Source organism: Candoia aspera, chromosome 9 (assembly GCF_035149785.1).
Source record: "Candoia aspera isolate rCanAsp1 chromosome 9, rCanAsp1.hap2, whole genome shotgun sequence".
NCBI classification, from domain to species: Eukaryota; Metazoa; Chordata; class Lepidosauria; order Squamata; family Boidae; genus Candoia; species Candoia aspera.
Window position 1 is genome coordinate 21,359,796 of NC_086161.1, and position 23,902 is coordinate 21,383,697.

Sequence of the window (23,902 nt, forward strand, 5' to 3'; positions counted from 1 at the left end):
CCGGCTTCTAACAAGAAAAATCAAGGGGGAACTGTGTGATACACTTAACAGCTGCCACAAAAAATGTTGTAAAATCAGATGCAGTCACATGATGCCTCACTTAATGACCTCACTGCTTAACAACCAGTTTTTCCAGCCCCTATTGTCGCTAAGTCGAGGACTACCTGTATAGAGCTTATATTACTGTTTCTATCCATTTCCAAATTCCCATGCGAAAAAAAAGTCCATAGTTGATTTCACTGCACATTTAAATTCAATTAAAATTGCATTGAGATAGTGACGGGCAGGGGCCACCTCTGGCACATGGGCCTAATCCTAATCCAATCCCCAAAGCAGTCTTGGCTCTCCTCATTAAGAACAGGAGTAAAATGAGCCAGAGAGCAGGACCCCTACATGCACACAGACAGACACAGACACAGACCTTTCAGTGCAGTATAGCCAAAATGGAACTTGGTGCACTTTCTCACTGTAGAACATGGGAAGGTGGCCCGCTGATACAGATCCTCCTGCAAGTGAGGCGTTCTGAATAATTCAAATGTTTGCATGCTCTTTGGTGCATTTTCCATGACCCTAATATTGCTATTGTCTGGCTGTGAGAACCAGGCTGGTGCAGCGGTGAAAGGGCTAGGCTAGGAGTGGGGAGACCAAGGTTGTAGCCCCCAGCCCCAAAAACTCCCTGTGGGGCTTGGGTTGAGACCCTTCCTCTCAGCCCAGCCTACTTCAGAGGGTTGCGGAGGAAGAATGCATCTTATACTGTGCTTAAGTGTAGGCCTTATGCCAAATGAAAATATTAAATATTACTTGGATTTGGAGTCATTTTTTCCTGATTAATCATAAATTTATTTTTAGATCAGTTTAATTGCCCTTTTGCAAAAGATGTTATCTGTCATGCTTGCTTACTCACTTCTGTACCACCGCTGTGAAAGACCGACATTGGACAAAACAGTTGTTTTTTTAAAGTAAAGAGCAAAAACAGCAACTTATAAAAAGGGGGAATGTATTTGTTTGTGTCTGCGTGGGTGTCTGTGTGAAAGAGAGAACATATATTTGATCTTGGAAGACATGGCAAGCTTTTTGAATAATATTTCCTATTTCTGCCTATATATCTTCTGTTGTGGACGGAGGTAATCTATTAGGGAAGAAAGTTTGTTTAGCATTGCTAATGAATGGTGATTAGATTTTAATAAATTTATCTTCCTGGCAGGTTTTTGCAAAACTCTTTGTTGCTGTGTCAGCTTTTCAGCCAAAGCAATAACAATTATCCATCATATTGGCCACAAGAGACATTATTTAAGATCTGTATCTCCAACATGCAGCCCATGGGCACTTCCTTGGTTCTTACAAGCTTCCTGACCTTTAAAAAAAAGAAGTCAGATTTCTTTTAATTAAAAACATAGGAAACTGATCTGCTGCAAAGTAAATTGGCAGCTTTCAGCATAATTTTTATTTTCAGAAATGCTTCTGTATCCACAGAAAATAGAAGGGGTGGGTTTGGAAATGATCCCACTGCCAAGAAAGGAGGGCAGGCAGGCAAGCAACAGGGGCAGAAGTGAGAGTCAAGGGATGAGAGAGTTGGTAGAGAGTAGCCTTACTTCCTGGTTAATGGGATTGTGGTCAGATCCAGGCTGCAGAACTCTATTCCACCACCAGGTGGCAGCAGAACGTTGGGCTTTTTTCTATCTCCCTGCCCCCTAGTGGCCCTTCAGATTTTTGCAGCCCAGATGCAGTAGCTCTACTACCATGGCCATTTTGTGAATATTTGTGTGTCTGACTTACATGACCACCCATCTCTGCATACAACGCTAGGCAGGTAACCACAATTTAAAGGAGCACCAGTAAGAAAAATAAAATAACTCCTGCAACTGTGAACATAGTACAAAGGCACCAAGGTTTAACTCAAGAGCTTCCCAACCTCTGAAGAAGGGACCTGCAGCTCACAAAAGCTTCTGTCTTTTAATAAAATGTCTTAGTCGGAAAAGACACTACCAGATTCCTCCTGATGTTCTGGTACACAAATGTGGTACCCAGCAGACTCACTAGGACATGACTTGGGGGAACAGCCGGGTCTTACCAACAGAGTTGGGGCCATCCAAATCTCAGGGGGCATGGGGTCCTGTAGGGCAGGCACCATGACAGGTGAAGTTCCACTGTGCCTGCAGTCCACACCCTGCTTCCCCAGGTCCGTGGCCTCGAAAAGGTTGGGGAGGCCCCCATAAGCCTCGGCTGATCTTCTCTTCCACAGGGAGGAGATCTGTGGCAGCCTTGGCCTGTGTTTTTCAGAGTCTGCCATTGCACGCTGAGTTTTGGGGGGGCCTCCTTCTCTCCCCAGGAAAATCCCACATGGCGATCGTGCAGAAGGTGAACAACGAAGGGGAAGGGGACCCATTCTACGAAGTCATGGGCTTGGTGACCCTGGAAGACGTCATTGAAGAGATCATAAAGTCAGAGATCATGGACGAGTCAGACGACTACAGTAAGTGGGTTCCAACGCAGGTATGGCCTGTTTAAGGCTTCTTCTCTTCTGCTCCTGATGCTGCTTGTTTTTCTTAGCCCAGTTAAGGTTGCTTTATTAGGATGAGAAGGTTTTGCCACCTAGCGCTCTGAAGCCCATCATCCCAGACCGAAAGCAGAGAAGTGGTGGTGGGTTCTAGAATTAGGGAACAAAGCAACCTCTGAGCATACAGTTAGCTCAGTGTTTCTCAGCCTCAGCAACTTTAAGACGTGTGGATGTCAACTCCCAGAATTCCCCAGCCAGAGCGCTGGCTGGGGAATTCTGGGAGCTGACTTCCACACGTCTTAAAGTTGCTGAGGTTGAGAAACACTGAGTTGATTGAAGGACTTATTGAGCAGTCCTCGCACAAATCTCCATTTCAGGCTTTCTTCCCCAGTTTTCTTCCACATTTACAGCCCAATTTAGCACACCAAGTGGCCAGGGATTTAGGGCAGGATATTTGCTCTGCTACAAAGCCCATGAAAGCTTCCATTTCTGCAGCAGGGGTCAGGAACCACGTGCCCTCTAGACATTTTGGGCTTCAGGACTCATCTATCCCACCCTGTATGGCTAGTGGCAAGAAGATTGTAGGTGTTGTTGGAAACCTCTGGGAGGTATGAACTTCCCTCCTCTGGGGGGAGATGGGCGGTGGCAAAATGTGATGAATAAATAAATAAACTTGGCACCCCTCCTCTGTGGTTTCATTCTGTCTTCACTATAGAGGTAGTTGAACATCCTCGAAGTGGGCTGCAAAGCATTGTTCATAATTCTTATTATGGCAGGTAATGCAGTAGGTATGTCAGAGATCAGGAAAAAGTCAGGAAAATATGTGTGGTAGTTTGTTTCTCCCTCCGAGCTTCTTGGCTCCTCATCTCCAAAATTGTGTGGCCTGATAAAGAAAAAAGTTATTTTTTTTCCTGTTGGTTGCAGTATTTCCAGTGTTTTAGTCTGGAAAAACAAACTTGCATAGGACAGCTCACCTTTCAGAACCTTTGTAATGATTGTGAGAGGAGGGGGAAATGATGCATGAGCCCTTTTAGATTTATTTATCTGTAATCATGTTTATCTGCTTTTGGGGTGTTTTAAAAAAATTGAATCTCAATTGAATCATCATCCTCTAAACTGAATCCCATCCTCTAAATAAGGATGGGTAACCGCTGGTCTGCCAGGTATTGTTAAAATACAGCTGCCAGCATGGCCAGTGGTGAGGATGCTGGAAACTTTAGTTCAGCAACATCTGGAAGATCATCTTCAATCATTCTATTCAACTGCATTTTGGACTTCGAGATTTCTTCCTTGTATCTCTTGGAGATGTTGATGGCCATAAGGGCTGGAATCTTGGAGTGGGGTATTTAACCCCATACCAGGACCTGAAACTGAAGGCTCTACCCGTAACAGTGTCTTGTGATTTTCCTGTCCTTGCACAGAATTGTGCGGGTGTCCATAACAGTGGTATAGATTGATTCCTCTCACTGTCTCTTCGCCCCCCTCCAAACTCCAGGGGAAAACAGATTGAAGAAGAAGCCGCCTCCGCTTGGAACTTTGATGGATCGCCGGAAAGAAGATTTCTCCTTGTTCAAAGTTTCTGACAATGAGTACAAGGTGAAAATCTCCCCTCAGCTACTCCTAGCTACCCAGCGCTTCTTATCTAGAGGTAAGAGCACGGAAGAGAGAAGTTTTATCATAGAATCATACAATTGGAAGGGACCTTGGAGGTCTTCTAGTCCAATCCCCACTTATCTTTTCTATTTCTTTCTTCTTTTCTGTCTTGGACCTTGAACCTGGAGGAAGATGGAAAAGATTTTTCAGAGTTCTCACTGGATTTTTGCTATGGCTTCTTAAGGACGAGCAGCACCTGGTGCTGTTTAATCTTGAACTTTTTTTTTTTTCTTCCTAGCTGTTTTGCCGCTGGCACAGGGTCTGCTTTTTCAGATCAACTGAATGTTGATCCGTTGGTTGCAATAGGAATTGACCGACGGGCTTGTTGCCCGAGGCTGATGTCATGGGCCGAGAGAGAGGGACTGGCCCAAAGTCACCCAGCCGGCTTTCGTGCCTAAGGCGGGACTAGAACTCTCCTACCACGTCTGATTGGCTCTTGGGCTGAGAGGGAGGGACTGGCCCAAGGTCACCCAGCCGGCTTTCGTGCCTAAGGTGGGACTAGAACTCTCCTACCACGTCTGATTGGCTCTTGGGCTGAGAGGGAGGGACTGGCCCAAGGTCACCCAGCCGGCTTTCGTGCCTAAGGCGGGACTAGAACTCACGGCCTCCTGGTTTCTAGCCTGATGAGTCTTGAATGAATTGCTGTATCTTGAACTGTAGAAAGGAAAAGGTCCCCCATCAGGTTACCCTGGGCAGGATGATAGGCCAGTGTTCTTGGCTATCACGAATCCTTAATGCAAGGGGATTGTTCTCTTAAATTCAATTTACTTGCTACGTTGATTTCATTTCGAAGCATAACAAGTTGCGTAGGATTAAAAACTGGGGGCAGAGGAGCCAGTAATGAACAGCTGGCACAGTCAAACTATGTATCCCGATTTTTGAAATGCATTTATTTTTAGTTACCGAATGGGATTTGTTCAGCCAGGGAAGAAACATGACTTCCAGTTCCTCCTCACATCCCTCCAAGTCAGGCATCCATGCAGATTGAAAAAGAATGCATACAAGAATACACAAAATTATAGAAGGGGGAAAAAAAGCTAAAAGAAACACCATAGAAGACATATATTTACAGACATAACTATATCAGTAAACTGAAGCCGTGATGCATTGCAGCCATCCATCGCTGATGTATATTAATCAATTCTGCAAACCCCTGAATAGTTGGAGCCATATTTTTGTGTTTCTGATGCTGAACAATAAGTCTTTTGATTGCAAGTCCGTTTTCTTTGCCCAGAATTCAACTCCTATGTGATAGAGATAGAATATAAACGTAACATAAATAGAATAATAATACAAAAGAAAAAACATTTTTTTTAAACGTTAATTAAAAACACTCTTAAAGACCCATAAAACAGTGTAAAAATCTGTTTGCTCTCAACGTTCACCTCATTTCACTTCCATATCTTCAGCATTCATTGCCAACTCAACTGTAGGTTCAACTGGTCTCATAATCCCTCCAAAGTGGGATAAAGAAATGTAAAACTTTCCTTGTGTATCAAGAGGAAGCTCAAGCAGATAATAGAGAATGGCTTCTGCAAACCTATTCTGATAAACATGAAGCTTCAGGTTGCACATACAGTATTTCTATCCTAGCGTAATAATTCTTAGCAGCCAATTAATTGCAAGAAGACTTGCTGGATAAAATAACTGACCCTGCACATTAGCCTCTCCAAAGCCCTGCACTACTTGGCTTAATCGGTGCAAAATGGATTCTTCCTAGCTGACTCATTAAATCAGTGTTTCTCAGCCTTGGCCACGTGAGGATGTGTGGACTTCAACTCCCAGAATTCCCCAGCCAGCATGGCTGGCTGGGGAATTCTGGGAGTTGTGAGTTGGAGTCCACACATCTTCAAGTGGTCATGGTTGAGAAACACTGCATTAAATACATTTGGCAAGCAAAATAAAGGTGTACATAGTTCTAACAAATGCTCCTAAATATTCTTCTGCCATTTTTTCCAGGCATTTACTTCTGCCATTTTTTCAGTATTTCAGGTGGGGATCTCTCATACACACCCCTGGGACCGTTTGGGAAGAAATCTATTTTCTTTGATCCCAACTGTCACTGATATAGTTCCGCTAAAGTCACAACACTGAAAAGTATCCAAAGGTTTTGGTGATTGATCGGTCATTATTAGATGATTGTATTTTTTTATCCCACCTTTTTTATAAATAACTCAAGGCGGTTAACTCAAATATTCTTCTGCCATTTTTTTCAGTATTTACTTCAGGGTTAAGTCAAATAGGTTTGACTCCATATGTTTTCAATATGAAATATTGAAAACATATGAATAGCATATTCATATGTTCATTTATATTAAATAATATAAATAATAATTAGTGAAGCTGTATACCGGCCAGAGAACTCCTGTTGTTGGGGGGTATAAAAGTACAATCAAACCACCAGGCTTCCCTTAAGCATGAAAGTCCAGCTGGGTGACCATGGGCCAGTCCCTCTCTCTCAGCCCAACCCACCTCACAGGGTTGTTGCTGTGGGGAAAAGAGGAGGAGGAAGGAGTGTTAGGTATGTTCACCGCTTTGAACATGAGAAAACGTCTCAGAGAAAAGAACATGAGAAAACGTCTCAGACAGGCCCCTCCCTAGTTCACACAATGATGAAGTGAGGGAGGGGGAAGCCCCTTCAGACTTGCAAGGTTCTGCTACTGCAGCTGCGACCTGTATGGCATTGACTTCTTAGTGCAGACTACCTTATAGGCCTGACGGTTCCAGCAAGCCATGTCAAGAGATGCCAGCTAAGCACTGAAGGCCATGAGTAGGAAAAATTGTTCGGGGTTTCATGGGTGACCTTAGGAGAGAAGCCAACAAGCCCCTCCCCAGTTCACCTGAAGATAAAGTGAGGGTGGGGGAAACCCATTCAGAATTGCAGAGTTCTGTTAGGGTGGCTGTTGCAATAAAGGTGGTCCTGAGCTATGTGGCATTGGTTTCTTCACCTGGTCTACCTTGTAGTGCTGACAGGAGGTGAAGAGGGAGTCCATCTTTGTCCCCTGTCCTTCCGTCTTTCTGAGGTGCCGAATCAAACCCCTCTCATCTCATGGTTGAGTTTCTTGCTCCTGCCTCTTCTGGGTGTTGCTTTGCTTATTGTTTAAAAAAGAAATAACCTCTCCTTTTTCAAAATACTAAATACGATGCTTCTGTGTTTTCTGCTTCCCCTGTTGCCCCCTCCCCTCCCCACCCCACCCCAGAGGTGGATCTCTTCAGCCCAGGCCGAATCTCCGAGAAGGTCTTGTTGCATCTGTTGCAGCATCCCAGTGTCAACCAGGAGGTGAAGTTCGATGACTGCAATCGCTTGGCTGCCGAACATTACTTGTACCAGCGCAACCAACCAGTCAATTACTTTGTCCTCATCCTGCAGGTACTGTATGTTTACGATATGCTGGGAGTGGTTTAAGAGAGCCAGTTTGGTGTGGTGGTTCAGGCACCGGGCTAGAAACCGGGAGGCCGTGAGTTCTAGTTCCGCCTTAGGCACGAAGCCAGCTGGGTGGCCTTGGGCCAATCACTTTCTCTCAGCCCCAGGAAGCAGGCAATGGCAAACCACTTCTGAAAAATCTTGCCAAGAAGACTGCAGGGACTTGTCCAGGCTGTCTCCGAGAATCGGACATGATTGAACTGGTTAAAAAAAAGCTGTTTAGGGTACACGCAGAGGACCTTGAGGGAGGGTGAAGGCCGTGGTTCAAGAAACATGTTGGAGCTTAAGCAACCTTCCATTGGGGCCAGGCTGAGGCTGCTGGGGTAGACCCTGGCCTCCAAATCCAGTCCAGGAGGAGCAGGCTGTCACGCGAGGTGGGGAGGAGTTCCAGTAGAAGGTCATTGGTCAGAGGTGTGCTAGTGGATCCTGCCCTGAGCAGGGGGTTGGACTAGATGACCTCCAAGACCCCTTCCTGCCCTGTCAGAATGCTGGAAGGTTGGCAGGCTGACAATTGTGGAACCAACGGCCAGTCAAGGGCCTTCCTGTCTTGGCTGGAGAGAGAGTGTGAAAACATCGTTCATTGTATTTATATTTTTAAATATAAAATAATACTTTGAACTAGTATGGTGTAAGGTTACAGTGATAGACACTGCAGGGAGTTCCAGACACTGATGGGAGACCTGGGTTCAAGTTACTGTGTGATAGTGGACCTCCTTGGGGGGCCTCTTAGCCCAACCCACTCCCAGAAGAATGCAGAATGCACATGTAATAATAATAATAATAATAATAATAATAATAATAATAATAATAATTCCAATACCATTCTCCTACCAAAAGGTAAACATTTCCCAAAAGGCAGGAGAATGGTATTGGAATTATTATTATTATTATTATTATTATTATTATTATTATTATTATTATTATATGTGCATTCTGCATTCTCTTGGGAGCTCAGAAAGAGAGCTCAGGATGACATATAGGTCTTCTTTTCCTCCCCGCCTCATATGAGTCTTGCAAGAACCCTGCGAGGTAGGCTGGGCTGCAAGAGGAAAGTGGCCTGGCCTGAATCCCTCTTGCTTTACCGTTCAATCTGGCCTTAAGCCTCCTGGTCGCCCAGCTCCCTTTATTCTCTCCCCCAAGATGTTTACCTGGGGGCCTCCGACCTGCTGCTGGCCGCAGAGGATAAAGGCTGCCGGACTCTTTGCCCTCCAGATGTTGCCAAACTACAGTCTCGCTGGCCGGTGCAGTGGGGGTGATTGTCCATCAGTGTCTGGAAGGCAGCACTGGAGAGATTACGTGGGGAGGAATGCACCACTCTGTAAAGGGGGAGACGAACTGACCGTGTTCAGTCCTTCCCCTGTGCTATAAATCCTGTGCCGCTGGAAGACTTTCAACAGCGCCTAGTAAATCCTTGTGGTTGCCAAGATGAGTTTCGCTCGATCGTTAAACGGAAGGGATGCCTTCCGTAGTGTCCTTTCTTACCTGGAATTCCAAGTGGTCTGGTCCATTGTGCCATTTCCTTACACACCCTTTCTGAGGCATGCACAAAACCCCGCACAGGACTGCCCATCTTCTGCATCAAAAGCCTGCAATGCCAGCCCTTGCTGTCTGTTGACGGTCAAAAAAAGCCACTGGCCTTGCAAGGGAGTCTTCTCCTCTGTGCTGTTATGAGTAGTGCACCCCAATGCTGTTCCTTCGTGGAGATGAGAAAGAGGTGGGATGCCAAGCCAAGAGGAGGCTGAATTGCTGGCGGGGGTGGGGGGGCAATCTGATTGGGTTCCCTGCCTTTGGACTGGGCTCTGGAGACTCGGTACAGCCGGTCCCCGGTTTAAGGACGTCCCGGTTTACGGACAACGCCTAGTTAAGAACGAACTGCCATAAAGACTATTGTATTAAAAATTCAAGTTAAGTGCAATGTTTCTGTCATGAGTAATGACGGTGAGCAGGAGGGGGCCTCTATCCAGGTGGGAAAACGCATGCGTAGTACTGAGGAATTAAGCAGCCATTCAAAGAGACACAGATCAGACCCGCCTTGACTTTTGGGGTTTATCTGTCTGGGTTTTTCCCACGCTTCTTCAGTTTGTTAGGATTCTGTTTATGTAGCAGTAATAAACACTAGAGAACTACTCCTCATCTCAGTGTGTGTCTCACTGTTAGGACAGTTTCGGGTTAAATACACAGTACTGCTTTGTGTATTACGTTTAAGATGTTTTAGTGTATTTGGAAGTGTTTCTTAGATGTTTTATACGTATAGAAAGTTAAAGTATATACTATATACTAAGACAAATGTTTGACTAACTGATGCTAAATAACTGTTCTGACTCACATACAAATTCAACTTAAGAACAGACTTAGGAACAGAACTCATTCTTAAGCCAGTTTGGTCTAGGGGCTAAGGCAGCGGGCTAGAAACCAGGAGACGGTGAGTTCTAGTCCCGGCTGAGGCATGAAAGCCGGCTGGGTGAAGTCACTCTCTCAGTCCAACCCACCTCACAGGGTTGTTGTTGTGGGGAAAAGAGGAGGAAGGAGTATTAGATACGTTCCCGCCTTGAGTTATTGATAAAAGTAATAAAGGCGGGATAGAAAATAAATAAAAAATAAATATAAATTAATAAATAAAACCAGGGACCACTTGTATTCAGATCCATGGCAGGATCCATGGGTTGGATCCAGCATCAGGGTCCTCGCTTCACCTGTCTATAAGATACTGGGAGGGTGGGGGGTTGCTACTGCTTGGGATCTAAACTCTGCATACTAAAGATAAGTGGCAATATGACCTATAGTTGTAGGGGATTGTGGCCATCCACATAGCTGATTTTCTGCACAGAATCTGGTGGGAAAACTCTCTTGGTAATGGCGGGCTGCCATTTTAGTTTCCCACAATTAATTAATCAATCAATTTGGCTGTTTTTATAGCCTGCCCAGGGGAAATCACTCTGGGCAGGTTACAACACATTAAAATTATCGAAACAACAGTAGGAATATATGAAAGTTGTAAAACTGAAGATGGAACTGCCGGTGAAACATAGCTAGAGTTGAAGGCCCAGCGAAAGGACCTAAAAGCCAGGAGGGGGAGAGGGAGACCTGGGAGGTGGGGAGAGAGTCCCAAAATGGGGGACTGCCACAGAGAAGATCTGTAGTCCTGCCCATGTCCCCCCCCCTTTTGATGGGGGATCTCTTAACAGGTTCCTCTGAGATGTTCTCGCCAAGTGGGCAGATTCCATTTGATGCCCCAAATGGGCGCAGAGGGAATGTCTCTTCAGCTAGCATGATACTGGTAGGGGGCTGGTCAGAAAACATCCATTTTTTTAAAAAAAAGTAAACATGTGAAACTGATTCACTGATTTTTCACCACCACTCCCTTTTATCTTTCTCATTTGTTGGTCAGATGTTTCTAAGAATTGCCTAGAAGTGAACCTCCTGTGGGGAATTGGAAATAAATATGATACAAGAGAACGACGCTTTACTTTGCTACATATCAGTTTCCTTGTTTTAATTAAAATATATCAAATAAAAAGAAAAAGTGAGGTGAGGTGAGGAAGTGATTTTGTGTCTCTGTGTGAGTATCAACTGAGCTCCAAGATGGCCAACTTTTGAAAAGAAATGCAGTATATCCTAGCAAGAGGCCAAGCTGCTTTTTAGTTTAGTTTTGCAATATTCATTTGCCACCTCTCTGCTATGAAACAGAGACAGCAATTAAGAATGGTATGTTAAAAGCAGTTGTGGAAACCACCTTCCCCAGCCTGGGCTCCCCCAGATGGTAAGGCCTGATGCTGGTGAGGTGGGAACCAGCGATTCTCAGGCTAGACAGAACCGTTGGGCAGATCTGGGAAGAAAACCATCAGATTTCTGTTGACTCGAAAAGGCAGGGTGAAAAGGCCCAGAATTTAAACCCTGGAGCAGACATCGGTGAAGGTCTCGATCTCTGTGTTTTTCAGGAGGCAGATATGTATATCACTTCATTCTTGCCTACAACGAAGCGATTTATTCAACAGTATTGGGTCTGTGAACTTCTGATGTAAGCAAGTTGCAGAACGCAGGGTGAAATGTCTGGAGAGGCAAGATACGTAGTCATGCCAGGGGTGAAGTTGGGGGAGACTGCAGTAAAACCTCCAGATAAATCTGCATGTCCTAGACAGAGCAGGACAGGTTATGAGTACTTTTATAAATGTGACAGTTTTAAAAAAGCCTACAGACTGTACTTAAAACAGCAGAGGACAGAGCAGCGATTGAAAAGCCAGCTATCAGTGGCTGTGATGAAAAATGGGCTGTGGTCCCTGAAAGAGGGTGGATTGGTGTTGTGGGAGTATCTCCGGGGCAGGTATTTGGGGTCACCCCTAATCAGTGAAAGGAAGACTTTTAAGAGAGAAGAATCCGGTATAGGAGAAATTAACTGAGCAACCAAAATCCAGGATCTAGTTGGATTTGGGAGTCCTAGAAGCAGTTTGGGTGTGACTCATAATGCTCCTCCTCTCCCCATCTCAAGCCAGATGTTCCTTTGCTCACTTTGCTCTTTTCCTCCTCTGCCAGGGCAGGGTTGAAGTTGAGATCGGAAAGGAAGGACTGAAGTTTGAAAACGGAGCCTTCACGTATTACGGTGTTTCTGCCCTTACTGCTCCTTCTTCAGGTGAGTCCTTTGCTCATCCCGGATGTGAACAGCCCCTTCAGAGGCAAGGATTCACCCCAGAGGCCTTACTGGTAACTGATTTTTAATAATGCCCATATTTGAGGGATCAGTAGAACCTGATGGACCCCCAAATGTGTACAGGTAGTCCTCGATTTATGACCACAATTGGGACTGGACTTTCCATTGTAAGTTGTCATGGTCGTAAGTTGACTCACCACATGACCGGACCTGATTTTACAACCATTTTTACCATGGCCGTTCAGCGAATCTCAGGTTGTTAAGTGAATCACCATGGGCGTTAAGCGAATCCTGCTTCCCCAATGGACAGTTTTTGCCAGAAACCGGCATGATATGTTGCAAATCGTGATCAGGTGACTGCAGGATGCTGCAACCAGTTGTAAATGTGAGCTGGTTGCCAAGCGCCCGAACTGCAATCAACATGCAGTCACTCATGGGGTTGGTACAATGGTCGTACGTGTGAGTACAGGTTGTAAAGCACGTTTTCTGGGGCAGTTGTGACTTTGAATTATCATTAAACGAACGGTCGTAAGTTGAGGACTACCTGTATTCTGTTCACCCTTTTAAAGCAGAGACCAGAGGCTGTTTAACTCCCATTTGTGTTAGCTTGCTGGTGCAAATGTTGCCGCATTCTTCATTCCTGTGCATTAGTTGCTAACCTAGTTAATGGGCATCACCCACCAGAAGATCTGTGTCCGAACTGGGATCCATGGTGGGATGAAAAGTAGATTCCCTCCTGCACCTTTTTCCCACTGAAAAAGTTACCCACCTGTGCACCCTCAGAAATCAGAATATAGCTCCCAAAAGCTTATGCCTTTTAATAAAACTCGTTAATCAGAAAAAGGCGCTACCAGGCTCCTGAATGCTCATGCAGTTCTTGATACTATGATGAAGTGAGCTGTCGTTTATGCCTTTTAATAAAACTGCTAGCCAGAATAGGGGCTACCAGATCCCTTCTGATTTTTGGATAAATAATTTTGGTTAGATAAGGCTAACCTGGTGCTCCTCCTACAACGCATTACACATTTTGAGAGCATTTTGAGGTACCATGTGTCGCAGCAGTATTGAGAGCAGTGTTTCTCAACCTGGGCAACTTTAAGATGTCTGGACTTCAACTCCCAGAATTCATGCTGGCTGGGGAATTCTGGGAGTTGACGTCCACACATCCTAAAGTTGCCGAGTTTGAGAAACACTGATTTGGAGGGAGATAATAGCTGGAGGTTGCAGACATTCAGCAAAATTTTAAAAAATGTTTTCAGGAGTCAGACTTTGCAACTCTGCCACACCCCAAGCCATTGCTTCCACTCTAATTTCTGTTTCTTTAAAAAACACACACAAAAATTAAACTATTGAGGTATGAAAGTTGAAGTTCAGGACATCTCAAAATGACCAGGTAAAGGAAGGAAGGCAAGTAGAGTCCCTTTCAGTCAACCAGCACGCAATTGATAAGAGGTTGCAGTTCATCATCTGCAGCTTTCCCATATTGCAGATGAAAAGGGCTGAGGCTGAAAGAAATGGGTTAGCTGAGGTCCCTCGGCATCTGTGGCAAAAAGGAAGAAAAAAGTTGAAACGGACTCACTGACTATTTTGTGGTTCAGTCTGTAGTTCCTAATGCTTACCCCAGCAGTCAGTTTTGCATTTGGTTTAAATTACATTTGTTCATCCAGTAGGGTTATATTGTAACCCCTCTGTACTCTCTGAGTGCAGCTAGAAATGAATCCACAATATTGCATTTAGTAACCTTCAGCAAAGGCCTCTGATATGTTCAGAACTATGTGTTTGTCTTCATGAGAACTAGAAACTTGATTACTTTTTTTTTAAATGCACTGCTTCAACATCTTGTTCCCAAGTCTCCTACAGTGTTGCTTTTTCCTTTCGACAGTCCATCAGTCCCCAGTGTCCACTCTACGGATGAATCGTCGTGAACAGCAACTGGACGGCACAGAGTCCACCAATTATTCGGCCTACTGTCCTGACTACACCGTCCGAGCCCTCACCGATCTACAGTTCATCAAGGTAAACACTGGGAGTGGTTTGCCAAGCAGAGTGAGAGGGGCGGGGGCAGATTGTGGGTGGCCGTGCAGAAATCCTCAAGATCCTTCAGGATCTAAGTTTGCATTTGCTAGTGGGTAGCTTGGATGCCCTTTCTTTTTTTTTTAAATTAAAATTTTATTAAACTTTTTAACATGTAAGTAAAATCTAAAAAGCATGAACTAAAACACCTACAAAGTAAAAAAGGAAACTAAAAAGGTGTGAAATTACAAAAGAAAACTATTAGAGTGACTTCCGACCTCCTACAACAGATATACATAAATCAGTATCCATCTCTTACTCCAATTTAGATGATAAACTTTATTTCTATGAGGCATTTCAAATCTCAATACAATATTCCCCTCTAAAACAATTCTCCCTCCCATTTAACAAATGTTAAAAAAAAGCCTTTCAAACATGGTTTTTCACCTAATAAACAGTTAAATACTATCCTTCTTCACTATGATTTTATTCCTCTCTGCCAGTTAAACTAACAAAAATAACCTGCCAAGATCTTAATACTGTGATATATAGAAAAAGGTAACTTTGTTTTATCCTTACAAATATTCTCTAAAAAACGAAAGCATCCATCTAAACCCTTAAAACCTATCCTAATAAATATGTTTGTTATATCCTTTTACCAAAAATAAAAACGTTACCCAAAAAGCAAAAGCATCCATCTAAACCCTTAAAAAGCCATCCTTATAACCATATTTCAACAATTATCCCAATTCGAAGTAAACCAAAGCATTTACACATCTCAACATTATCCACAGAGCTTTCCCCTTATAGGTCTCCAATTTTGGAGCCTGCCTTGAACACTCCAAATATTCTTCAATAACCTTCCAGCGTTTGAAGCTTAACTCTCTTTTTTGATCTTGATGTTTAAGCAACACAGCCTTTCCCAGCTCTCTTTTTTTAAAATCCAAATCTCTTTCTTGTTCAAATCTCCAGAATTCGTTTTTTTCCCCTTTCTTTTTTTATCTCCAAGTCAATAATCCTCATCTTCTTTGGGGAAGCAGCCTTATACTTAGAGTAACTGTCAACCTTGTCAGCGTCTTCCAACTGCTGGCACAGTTTGAACTCCACAAATTCGGAGAGATTGTCCAGAACTTGAGATAAAATTCTTTAAAAATCACTTTAATTTCCTCCATGTCTCTCCACAGTAGATTATTGCGCCCTCTAGTGACTCAAGAAGGTGAAGTCCACTAAGGCAGTTATAACAATATCCTCCCACACTTTATCATCAGAAAGAACCAATCAACATTGTAGAAAGTGAGAACAAAGTCCGTTCCCACAGGAAAATAAAAACAGATAGGATGAAATTCAGCTCCGCAGATTCGACGAAGTAGGGAAAAAAGCCTTTTATAATCCTCAAAGCTTAGTTTTTAAAAAAGTGACAATAGAAAAACAAAGATCTTTAATCTTAATATTACAGTTTATATATATTTAAAAAGCCAGATTTTCACATTAAAAAATCCCAAAAATAATGAGTCACCAAGAGATTCCACATTTCTTTGCTGTAGAAAGCCACTCTTCCGTAACAAATATAAGGGAAAAAAGTTGGTGATTTAAAAATAGGGTGGTCAGCTTTCAAGTCTGCTTTTGGCTTCAGCTCTGTGTGGGAAGAGATGACAACCCCACCTCCCAGCTGATCACTCACTAGTCAAACATGGAACCCCGTTTTGTGGTCTTCTGGCCGTGACCACCGTCTGGAGGACATAAGGGATGATTCATGGGGTTCTCCTTAATCCAGAGCACTCTCCTTGGCTCCAAGAAAACCTGCCTGAGCTTGAAAAAAAAGCCGGCTGTCAGGTCAGTCTGCAGAGCTTGCGGAAAACCTGTTAAAGCCGCCGTTATCCCCACCGGAAGTCCGCTTGGATGCTCTTTCTTGAATCCTTGGGTGTTCGTCTATTTATTTGGAACGTAGGGACCTGTCAGGTCTCAAGCAACTCACCTGCCATGGGCATTGTTGGCTTGCCAGGGGCAAGATAAACATCTTAGCTTTGCAAAAACAGAACATGCTTTGAATCTGGAAATACTGCTCAGTGGTTTGCGACAGACATTTGGCTAGAACAGAGCAAAATTCTTTAATATAAAGAATTCAATAAAGGGATCGGATTAATCCTTTAAAAATGACGTCAGTGAATCAAAATTTGAAGGTGAGAAGCCTTTGGAAACAAGTTTTGTCTTCATCCGGGGCGATTCTTTGCTCCAAATGTGGGACCCCCACCCAGTTCGAAAGAAACCATTTCTTGATGTGGAGAACCTGCCTCTTGGCAGCGCTGGATTATGGAATTCTCTCACAGAAAAGCACGTCTTTAGGGTTAAAAGCCCACCGGTTTGGGGAAATGCTTCTGTTCTGTTGCAGAGCTTTCCCAGCAGTGCAATACTGCAGCCCCCTATAATTATATACACTTTTGTGTAACGCATGGTGGAGTATTAAACAAATGATTTCATTAGTGTTAGGCTGGGCAAGAAATAAATATGCCATTCTGACTAATTAAATTTTAATCTAAATATCCTGTTTTGTGGTTCAGCAGCTGGCACTGGAGGCTTGCGCAGGCAAAATGACAAGCAGAGCAACGTTTGATGGTGCTCCGATTTTGCCTACCTGAGCCTGATCATGTTGGGGGGGGGGAATAAAAACCAAGGACCTCCTCCTAGTTGCAGGTGAACTCTGGGGGATTCTCACCTACACTTTGACAGTCCCTGTTCAGGGGGCCAACAGACTGTTACCACCGCATGGCATCACCGTAGCACGTAAACCAACTAAAACTCTTCAAAACATATTAAGTAACCCAAAAGACCCAATAGCCCAAGAAGAAAAAACAGGAGTCAACATACAGTGTAAGGACTGTAAGAGCCACTGTGTAGGACAGACAGGCAGAAGACTAGCAGAGCGTATCCACAAACACCAACTAGCAGTCAGAAGACACATGAAAACTCCTTAATCTCACAACGCACGGACAGCCTCAACCACAGTTTCAACTGGGAAACTGTCAGCATCCTAGACCAAGCCAAATCCAAAAACGCTGGGAATTCCTGGAAGCCTGGCATTCAGACAAATCAGCCATCAACTGAGATTAACCACATTTATGCACCATTCAGAAGAGACAATAAAAAAGCTATGAAAGAAATAAAAAGACCACAACACCTCCTTGCCAGCAATCAACACCCAGATAAGCAAGGATTAACACCAGGATTAACACCAGGCAAACAATCAAGCAGTAAACAATACCCTAATCAAGACACAGCAACACCCCACCAACACTGGCAGGGCAAGCTAAGGTAGATAAACAGGGAGCAAACGCCACCCTCCTCGCACTGATGATGTTACCTAGTCTGGCAGTGAAATGTCTGCAAGCCAACAGCCAGGCACAGAAAGCACCCAGGGCTCCACAGTTCAACTCTGAGCCACGGATATTCTCTTGTATTGTTAATCCTGTTCGATTGGATCATATATTAGCAGTTTGCCAACTAACAAAAAGACTGTGAAAATAGACCCAAGACTCATGTCAGTACCAGTCAGAAAGGGAGAAATTATTACAAGGCTAGAAGGAGATTTTTTTTAAATTCTTCTCAGAAGCTCAACCTGAGCAAAGGAGCCCTGTTGGGAGACGTAATAGTCACTGAGGTGGCAGATCCTAGCTTATCTGTTTAAGTTATCTTGTTTTTGTTATCTTTAGTGACTTGACTTAACTTAACTGTATCACCTAACAGGAATATATCTATAGGGCTACTTAATACTGAAGCCAGATATGCTTTGGTGTCCCTTCCCCTTCCCTTTTCTCTCTTTTTTCTCTCTCTGTATATAATGATTTGTACGTATGTTTGCAAATGCCAACTAAAGACCCACATCTTCACTTGGATATTTGCAGGGTGACAGCTACCCCAAATGGTTGTTCAAATGAATTTAGTTTGAATTGTTATACTGTTATTCTTCTTCACTGGAGTGGTTTTTTTAATGGAAGATTCTTCCATTCTTTTTGCGTGTGGCTCTGGGCTCCTTCGAGTGAAAGAGCAGGATGCAGTAGGAGCAGTGGTTATTGTCAGTATTATTTGGCTGATGTTCTGCATGCGGCTGCTTCTTTGCAGGTCACCCGTTTGCAGTATCTCAATGCTCTTATGGCCTCAAGAATACAGAACTCACCTCAGTCCCCTGAGGCTGTGGATCTGAAGATTGTCCCCAGTAGCCAGACAAAGCTCCTCAATGACAAAAATGCTGCAGCAGGTAGGCCCTTTCGCTGCTGGGGTGGCCAGTTGGGACTGTCCCCTGATGCTTGGCCTTGCTGATTTCACATCCGTTTGGTTCTCTCCGGCCCCCCAAGCTGACTGCAGAAGCCTTCAGATCAAACTTGGACTTCTGCTTGAGCAAAAACACAGGGGGGGTCTGATGGCCCCTTTTCTGACTAACAAATCTTAGTAAAATCTTTGGCTTTTGTGAGCTGCAGCCGTCTCCATCAGCTACACCAGCAGTAGCTCACAAAAGCTGGTCTCGTTGAATAAGATTTGTTAGCTGGAAAAGGGGTCGCCAGGTGACTCCTGAGTTTGGGCTACCATAAGTAACATGGCTGTCCTCCTGGAATGCTTGTGCAAACAGAGGAGGAGTGTCAGAGTCAGAGAGAACTGGGGGGAAAAGGTTCCTGAGAGAGAGGAAAGGAGGCATCAAGAACAGAGGGTCCGAGGTCACTCAGGGAAAGGGGGACAAAAAAAGAAGTAAAACCACATCAGGGCAGAAATAGGAGAAGCTAGGTTTTCAAATCCTGCTACTCTCAACAGCTGATGGGGCTCTGGGTTGGACGGGGTTGATCCTGTCCCACCAATGCTAAATTCTGGAGAACACTGGGCTTCCAAGGAGGCTTCTCAGGATCTCCTCCAAGAGAAGATCAGCAGAAAAAGATCCCTGAGCTTTGTTCCTGGTTTCCCATGGAAAAAGGGCTGGATTGGTGGGGGCAGCCTACTCCTTTGCTGCAGAGCCTTGAAGTATCTGGGAGCCCCAACCTGGGTCCTTTGCCAACCAAAGGAGGCCCCTTGAGAATCCTGTGCAACATAGAGCTTTCCATGCTGGGGTTTCCCCAGATAAAAGTAAGCGGGGAATGCAGGGACGGTTGTCCTGGATGGAACCCATGTTCTGTCTTGATCTATGCCAGTTCTTGCACAACAACCCAGATCCCCCAACCCCCCCTTTCCAAATTTCATGAGATCACTAAATCTGCTGAAATTTCAGTGATGGCACCTGTCCTTACTCATGACAGCACCTAAGTTCTTATGTAAAGTCTTTAGAATACTGTGAAATTCAGCAAATCTCACAAGATTTCAACCATGTTTTTTTAAAAAATAAATCAATAAGCCATTTCCTTTTAACAAGGGGGCAGAGTGTGCAGGCAATGTTTTTGGATTGGGGTGCAGATCCTGATGCTTGCAGGGGTCATGATATGAAATCTGGGTTGTGCAAACCAAGATCCTGGAGGATGAGCCCTTGCCCCAAAGAGCTTGCCATCTCCTTTGGCATAGAAGATAGAACTGAGGGAAATCATATGCCTAGTAGGCATCTTTACAATAGAGTATCAGGGTAAGGAGCTGCCCGAATAGCTTTGCAGAAGAAAAGGGGTGGGGGGTTGAGAGACAGGACAAGAATCAAAGCCGATGTCCTACAAGACCCCTGCAAGGGTTTTCCAGGCAAGACCACTGGGGAGCTAGAGAGCTTAGGTGGAGGTGATGGGGCAGGAAGAAAAGATAGCCCAGGTGGGGTGGGTCCCATCCAGGCACTTAGGGTTTGCCCAGACCAAAGCCGCCGGGCTTCCAAAGAGGGGCGAGGCTGTATCCTTGGAGTCCCTGGCCCGGCAAAGCTGTTCTCCAAGCTTTCTCGCTTGTTCTCTTTCTCTGCATCTGCTTTCAGGAGCTAAACGCTTCTCTTTCTCCTGTTTCTGTTTCCTCCTCCCTCCTCCAGCCTTCCCGCTAAATCTCTCTTTCTTTGGCACAATTGAAAACCGCATTTAACACAGGCCTCTCTGCCATAGCCTGGAGTTCCTTTCTTTTTTTAAATCACAAGGTAAATATCTTCAGATAGTATTCTCTCTCTCTGTCTCTCTCTGTCTCTTGTCTCGGTGCTCCCCTTTTGGACAGTTGGTGCCCGACCCTGGGCAAACTCCAGAAGGTTTCTAACTCTCGGGGAGGATTTCAAACATGGGAACCAATATGACAGTTCCAGGGATTGCTGCCTGCCACACCTGGGAAGGGGGCTCAGCCGAGCCACGGGGCCCCTGGCCCCGTGACTGGGTCGTTCCAGCCACATCCCGGCGTTGCTCGAGGAAAACTTTGCCTACCATGGACGAACCCAGCTATCTTCCCACGGTGTTTACAAGGCAGTGAATGTTATTTCTACCCACGTGTGATTAGAAGTGGGGTCCCTGCTTGCTGTCTCTGTTCCTTCTGTTGTGTCACTCAGGAATGAATTGACAGGGAATGGCTTTTCATGAGTCAAGGACTCACATGGTTTGGAGTAGTGTTTCCCAGCCTTGGCCACCTGAAGATGTGTGGACTCCAACCCCCAGAATTTCCTAGCCAGCATGGCTGGCTGGGGGATTCTAGGTGCTGAAGTCCATGCATCTTCAAGTGGCCAAGGTTGAGAAACACTGATTTAGAGCTTTGGTTCCAGCAACAGGCTGAGTTCATACAAGATACCTAACCTGGCTACTGCGTGAACCCATTTTCTGGTTCACGCAGTATGTTGAACCATAAACTAACCCAGATTCATATAAGCCGTGAAGCCATGGAGGAAACTAACCAGGCACTTCCCAAACTTAGTATGTTGGCCGAATACATGTGCCCGATGGTCATGTGGCCTGGCTAAGCAGGTTGCTTGGGGGGTGCCTTAGGCCGCTCTTCCAGAACGCCCCTGCTTTTAAGCTTCCCCGTTTCAAAGCTCAGCAACAGAAGAAACATCCAGATTTCCCTTTTATACAGTTCTGATTCCAGGGATAATCAATGTTCAGATGAAGGTTGGGCCCCCCCATTTCTTTAGAAGCGCAAACATCAATACTGAGTTGATAATTTAAGTAAAGGTAAAGGTTTCCCTTGACGTAAAGTCCAGTCGTGTCCGACTCTAGGGGGCGGTGCTCATCTCCGTTTCAAAGCCTTGGAGCCGGCGTTGTCATAGACACTTCCGGGTCATGTGGCCAGCATGACTCACGGAACGCTGTTACCTTCCCGCCGAAGCGGTACCAATTAATCTACTCACATTTGCATGTTTTCGAACTGCTTGGTGTGCAGAAGCTGGGACGAGCAACGGGAGCTCACCCCGCCGCGCGGTTTCGAACCGCCGACCTTCCGATCGACAGCTCAGCGGTTTAACCCGCAGCGCCACCGCGTCCCCACGAGTTGATAATTTAGCTTCCCTCAAATCCCTGCTTTCTTCTACTTTTCTGGCCGTTTTGTAGAACTTCTGAGCCTGCATGGTACCGCATAATGGTTACAGCAGTCATCTCCCAACCCTTGCCATCCAGATGCATTGGGGACTTTTGACTCCCAGAATTCCCAAGCAAAACCCCTGGGAATTCTGGGAGTTGTGGTCACAACACACCTGGAGCCCTCTGGGTAGGGAAGGCTGGCTTGCAGGGTCTGTGACTGTGACTGACAGACTCCCAGATTGAAATTCCGCACAGCCTGATGGTGACTAGGTTAGTCTGAGTCAGTTTCTTGACTCTCAACCCGACCTACCTTACAGGGTTGTTGTGACGATCAACATGGAGGAAGGGAAGACCTGGTATGTTGTTCTGAATTGCTTGGAGAAATTTGAGATAGCTACCCAGATTTAAAAAGTGAGGAGGACTTCTGAAATGTCTCAAACCCAAAGGGAGTGATACAGTTCCATTTCCATTGCCCTTTCCTCATGACTAGAAAACTTAAATATGTAAAATAGCAAAAAAATGCAAGAGGAATTATGAAAATGCGTTCTGTTTGGACTGTTGATCCTATCAGATAATTCTTTGTTTCTTCCCTACTTGTCTGTGGAAAACATCAGCAGCTTTTATTTAGCAATCAGTGCGCATCAGTTTGCATACCTGTTACGATCCCTCTCCTTCATTATTGTCCCATTACCTCCAGAACAATTACCTAGAAAAATTGAGGTCCCCTGCAGCATTCAGCATCCCAGAATCCTCTGCTCATGTTTCTAGACCTTATGGAGATTAGCATGAGTTGGAAAAGGTGCAAACAGTGGCATTTCTGGGTGTGGTGGGACCACCAGAGGCCTCTGTCTACAAGTGATGTATAAAGCAAGCATGTAAAGTTTCGCAGAATAGATAAGATGTATATTAATGTAGAGAGCCAGTTTGGTGTAGTGGTTAAGGCAGTGTTTATCAACCTTGTCCGCTTTAAGCGTTGTGGACTTCAACTCCCAGAATTCCCCAGCCAGCATGGCTGGCTGGGGAATTCTGGGAGCTGAAGTCCACACCACTTAAAGCGGACAAGGTTGAGAAGCACTGGGTTAAGGCATCAGGCTAGAAACCAGGAGTTCTAGTCCCACCTTAGGCACAAAGCCAGGTTGGTGACCTTGGGCCAGTCACTTTCTCTCAGCCCTAGGAAAGAGGCATTGGCAAACCGCTTCCGAAAAACCTTGCCAAGAAAACTGCAGGAACTTGTCCAGGCAGTCTCCGAGAATCGGACACGATTGAACAGATGAAAAAAATGTAAGGAATAGACAGTGCTTAGTTGCCTTTCAATGGCACCATCTCACAACAGACCTGTAAAGTAGGCCTGCCATATTCATTCCCCCTTGCCAGTGGAAGGCTGATACTTAAGAAGGGTGTCCTGCCTAGGAAATTTGGCCGAGCTGAGCTTTCAACCAGGGTTTTGGGGAACTCTGTCCGTGCGCTGTTTTGCAGCTTGTGGCGTTCAGCATTCCCTGCCTGGAAGGCTTCCCCTCCCGCAGATCATGCGCCATTTGCTGCCCTGTCCTCGCAAGGGTCGTGCGACCACGTTTCATGGCTGTTCCTTGTCTCCATGTTCCAGGGAAATGGCAAAGCAAGTTGAATCTGCTGGAAGAGGCAAGCACGGGGGTTTGATTTCCGCAAGCAGCATTAGGGCTGCAGGCTGGGGAGCCCGGGAGGACCCCTCCCTTAAAACCTTCAGCACTTCTCCTGGCTTCTGCCCTCGTTTCAGATGGACTTCTAGTTTGGCGTTTCCAACAGGAGCTTCCTAAGCCGGGTGGAGCCTGGCCATCTCGGGGGGCTGGCTGGACCGAACACCAGGGGCTTCCAGTGCTCCGACGGGCTGCCACGCCCAGGACGTTTGCAAGCAGCGCTTGACTGCAGAGGGCTGGTGGACCTGGGCAAAGTTTGTTTGTGGCCGAGGGCAGTAGCCTGCAAATACAGACTCGACTCCTTTAACACCTGTGGTGCAAACAGACGGGCGGATGGGGAGGCAGCTGCCAGGCCATTCCTGCTTGTTGCCTCGCCAGCATTGCACTTGTTCTCTGTGCTTCAACTTCCCCGCCACGCTAATCCCTCCTGGCCCCCACTCCCTGAAAAGCACTTCCGTTTGCCAGACTCCCTCCCTGCCAGATTTCGCAGCCACAGCCCCGAAGATTGGTCGCACCACCTGTCATTCTCTACTTGGCTGCGGGCACTGGGGCCTCCCGCCTTCCTGG

The 23,902-nt window shown here is 45.4% G+C and overlaps 1 protein-coding gene across 2 annotated transcripts in view; it reads left to right on the forward strand.

Moving 5' to 3' along the window:
• The window catches only part of CNNM3 (cyclin and CBS domain divalent metal cation transport mediator 3), a 38,633-nt gene extending 14,993 nt beyond the window's left edge, over positions 1 to 23,640 (forward strand). Inside the window, exons 2-9 of one of the 2 annotated variants that reach the window (XM_063310981.1) lie at positions 2,330 to 2,473; positions 3,993 to 4,145; positions 7,351 to 7,520; positions 12,105 to 12,201; positions 14,102 to 14,235; positions 18,349 to 18,484; positions 20,204 to 20,305; positions 23,266 to 23,640. In XM_063310981.1, the coding sequence (XP_063167051.1) occupies positions 2,330 to 2,473; positions 3,993 to 4,145; positions 7,351 to 7,520; positions 12,105 to 12,201; positions 14,102 to 14,235; positions 18,349 to 18,484; positions 20,204 to 20,253 (884 nt within the window). In that variant the 3' untranslated portion in view covers positions 20,254 to 20,305; positions 23,266 to 23,640. The remainder of the gene's footprint in view (positions 1 to 2,329; positions 2,474 to 3,992; positions 4,146 to 7,350; positions 7,521 to 12,104; positions 12,202 to 14,101; positions 14,236 to 18,348; positions 18,485 to 20,203; positions 20,306 to 23,265) is intronic. The other variant, XM_063310980.1, reaches the window with a different exon arrangement.
• Positions 23,641 to 23,902: the final 262 nt, after the last annotated feature.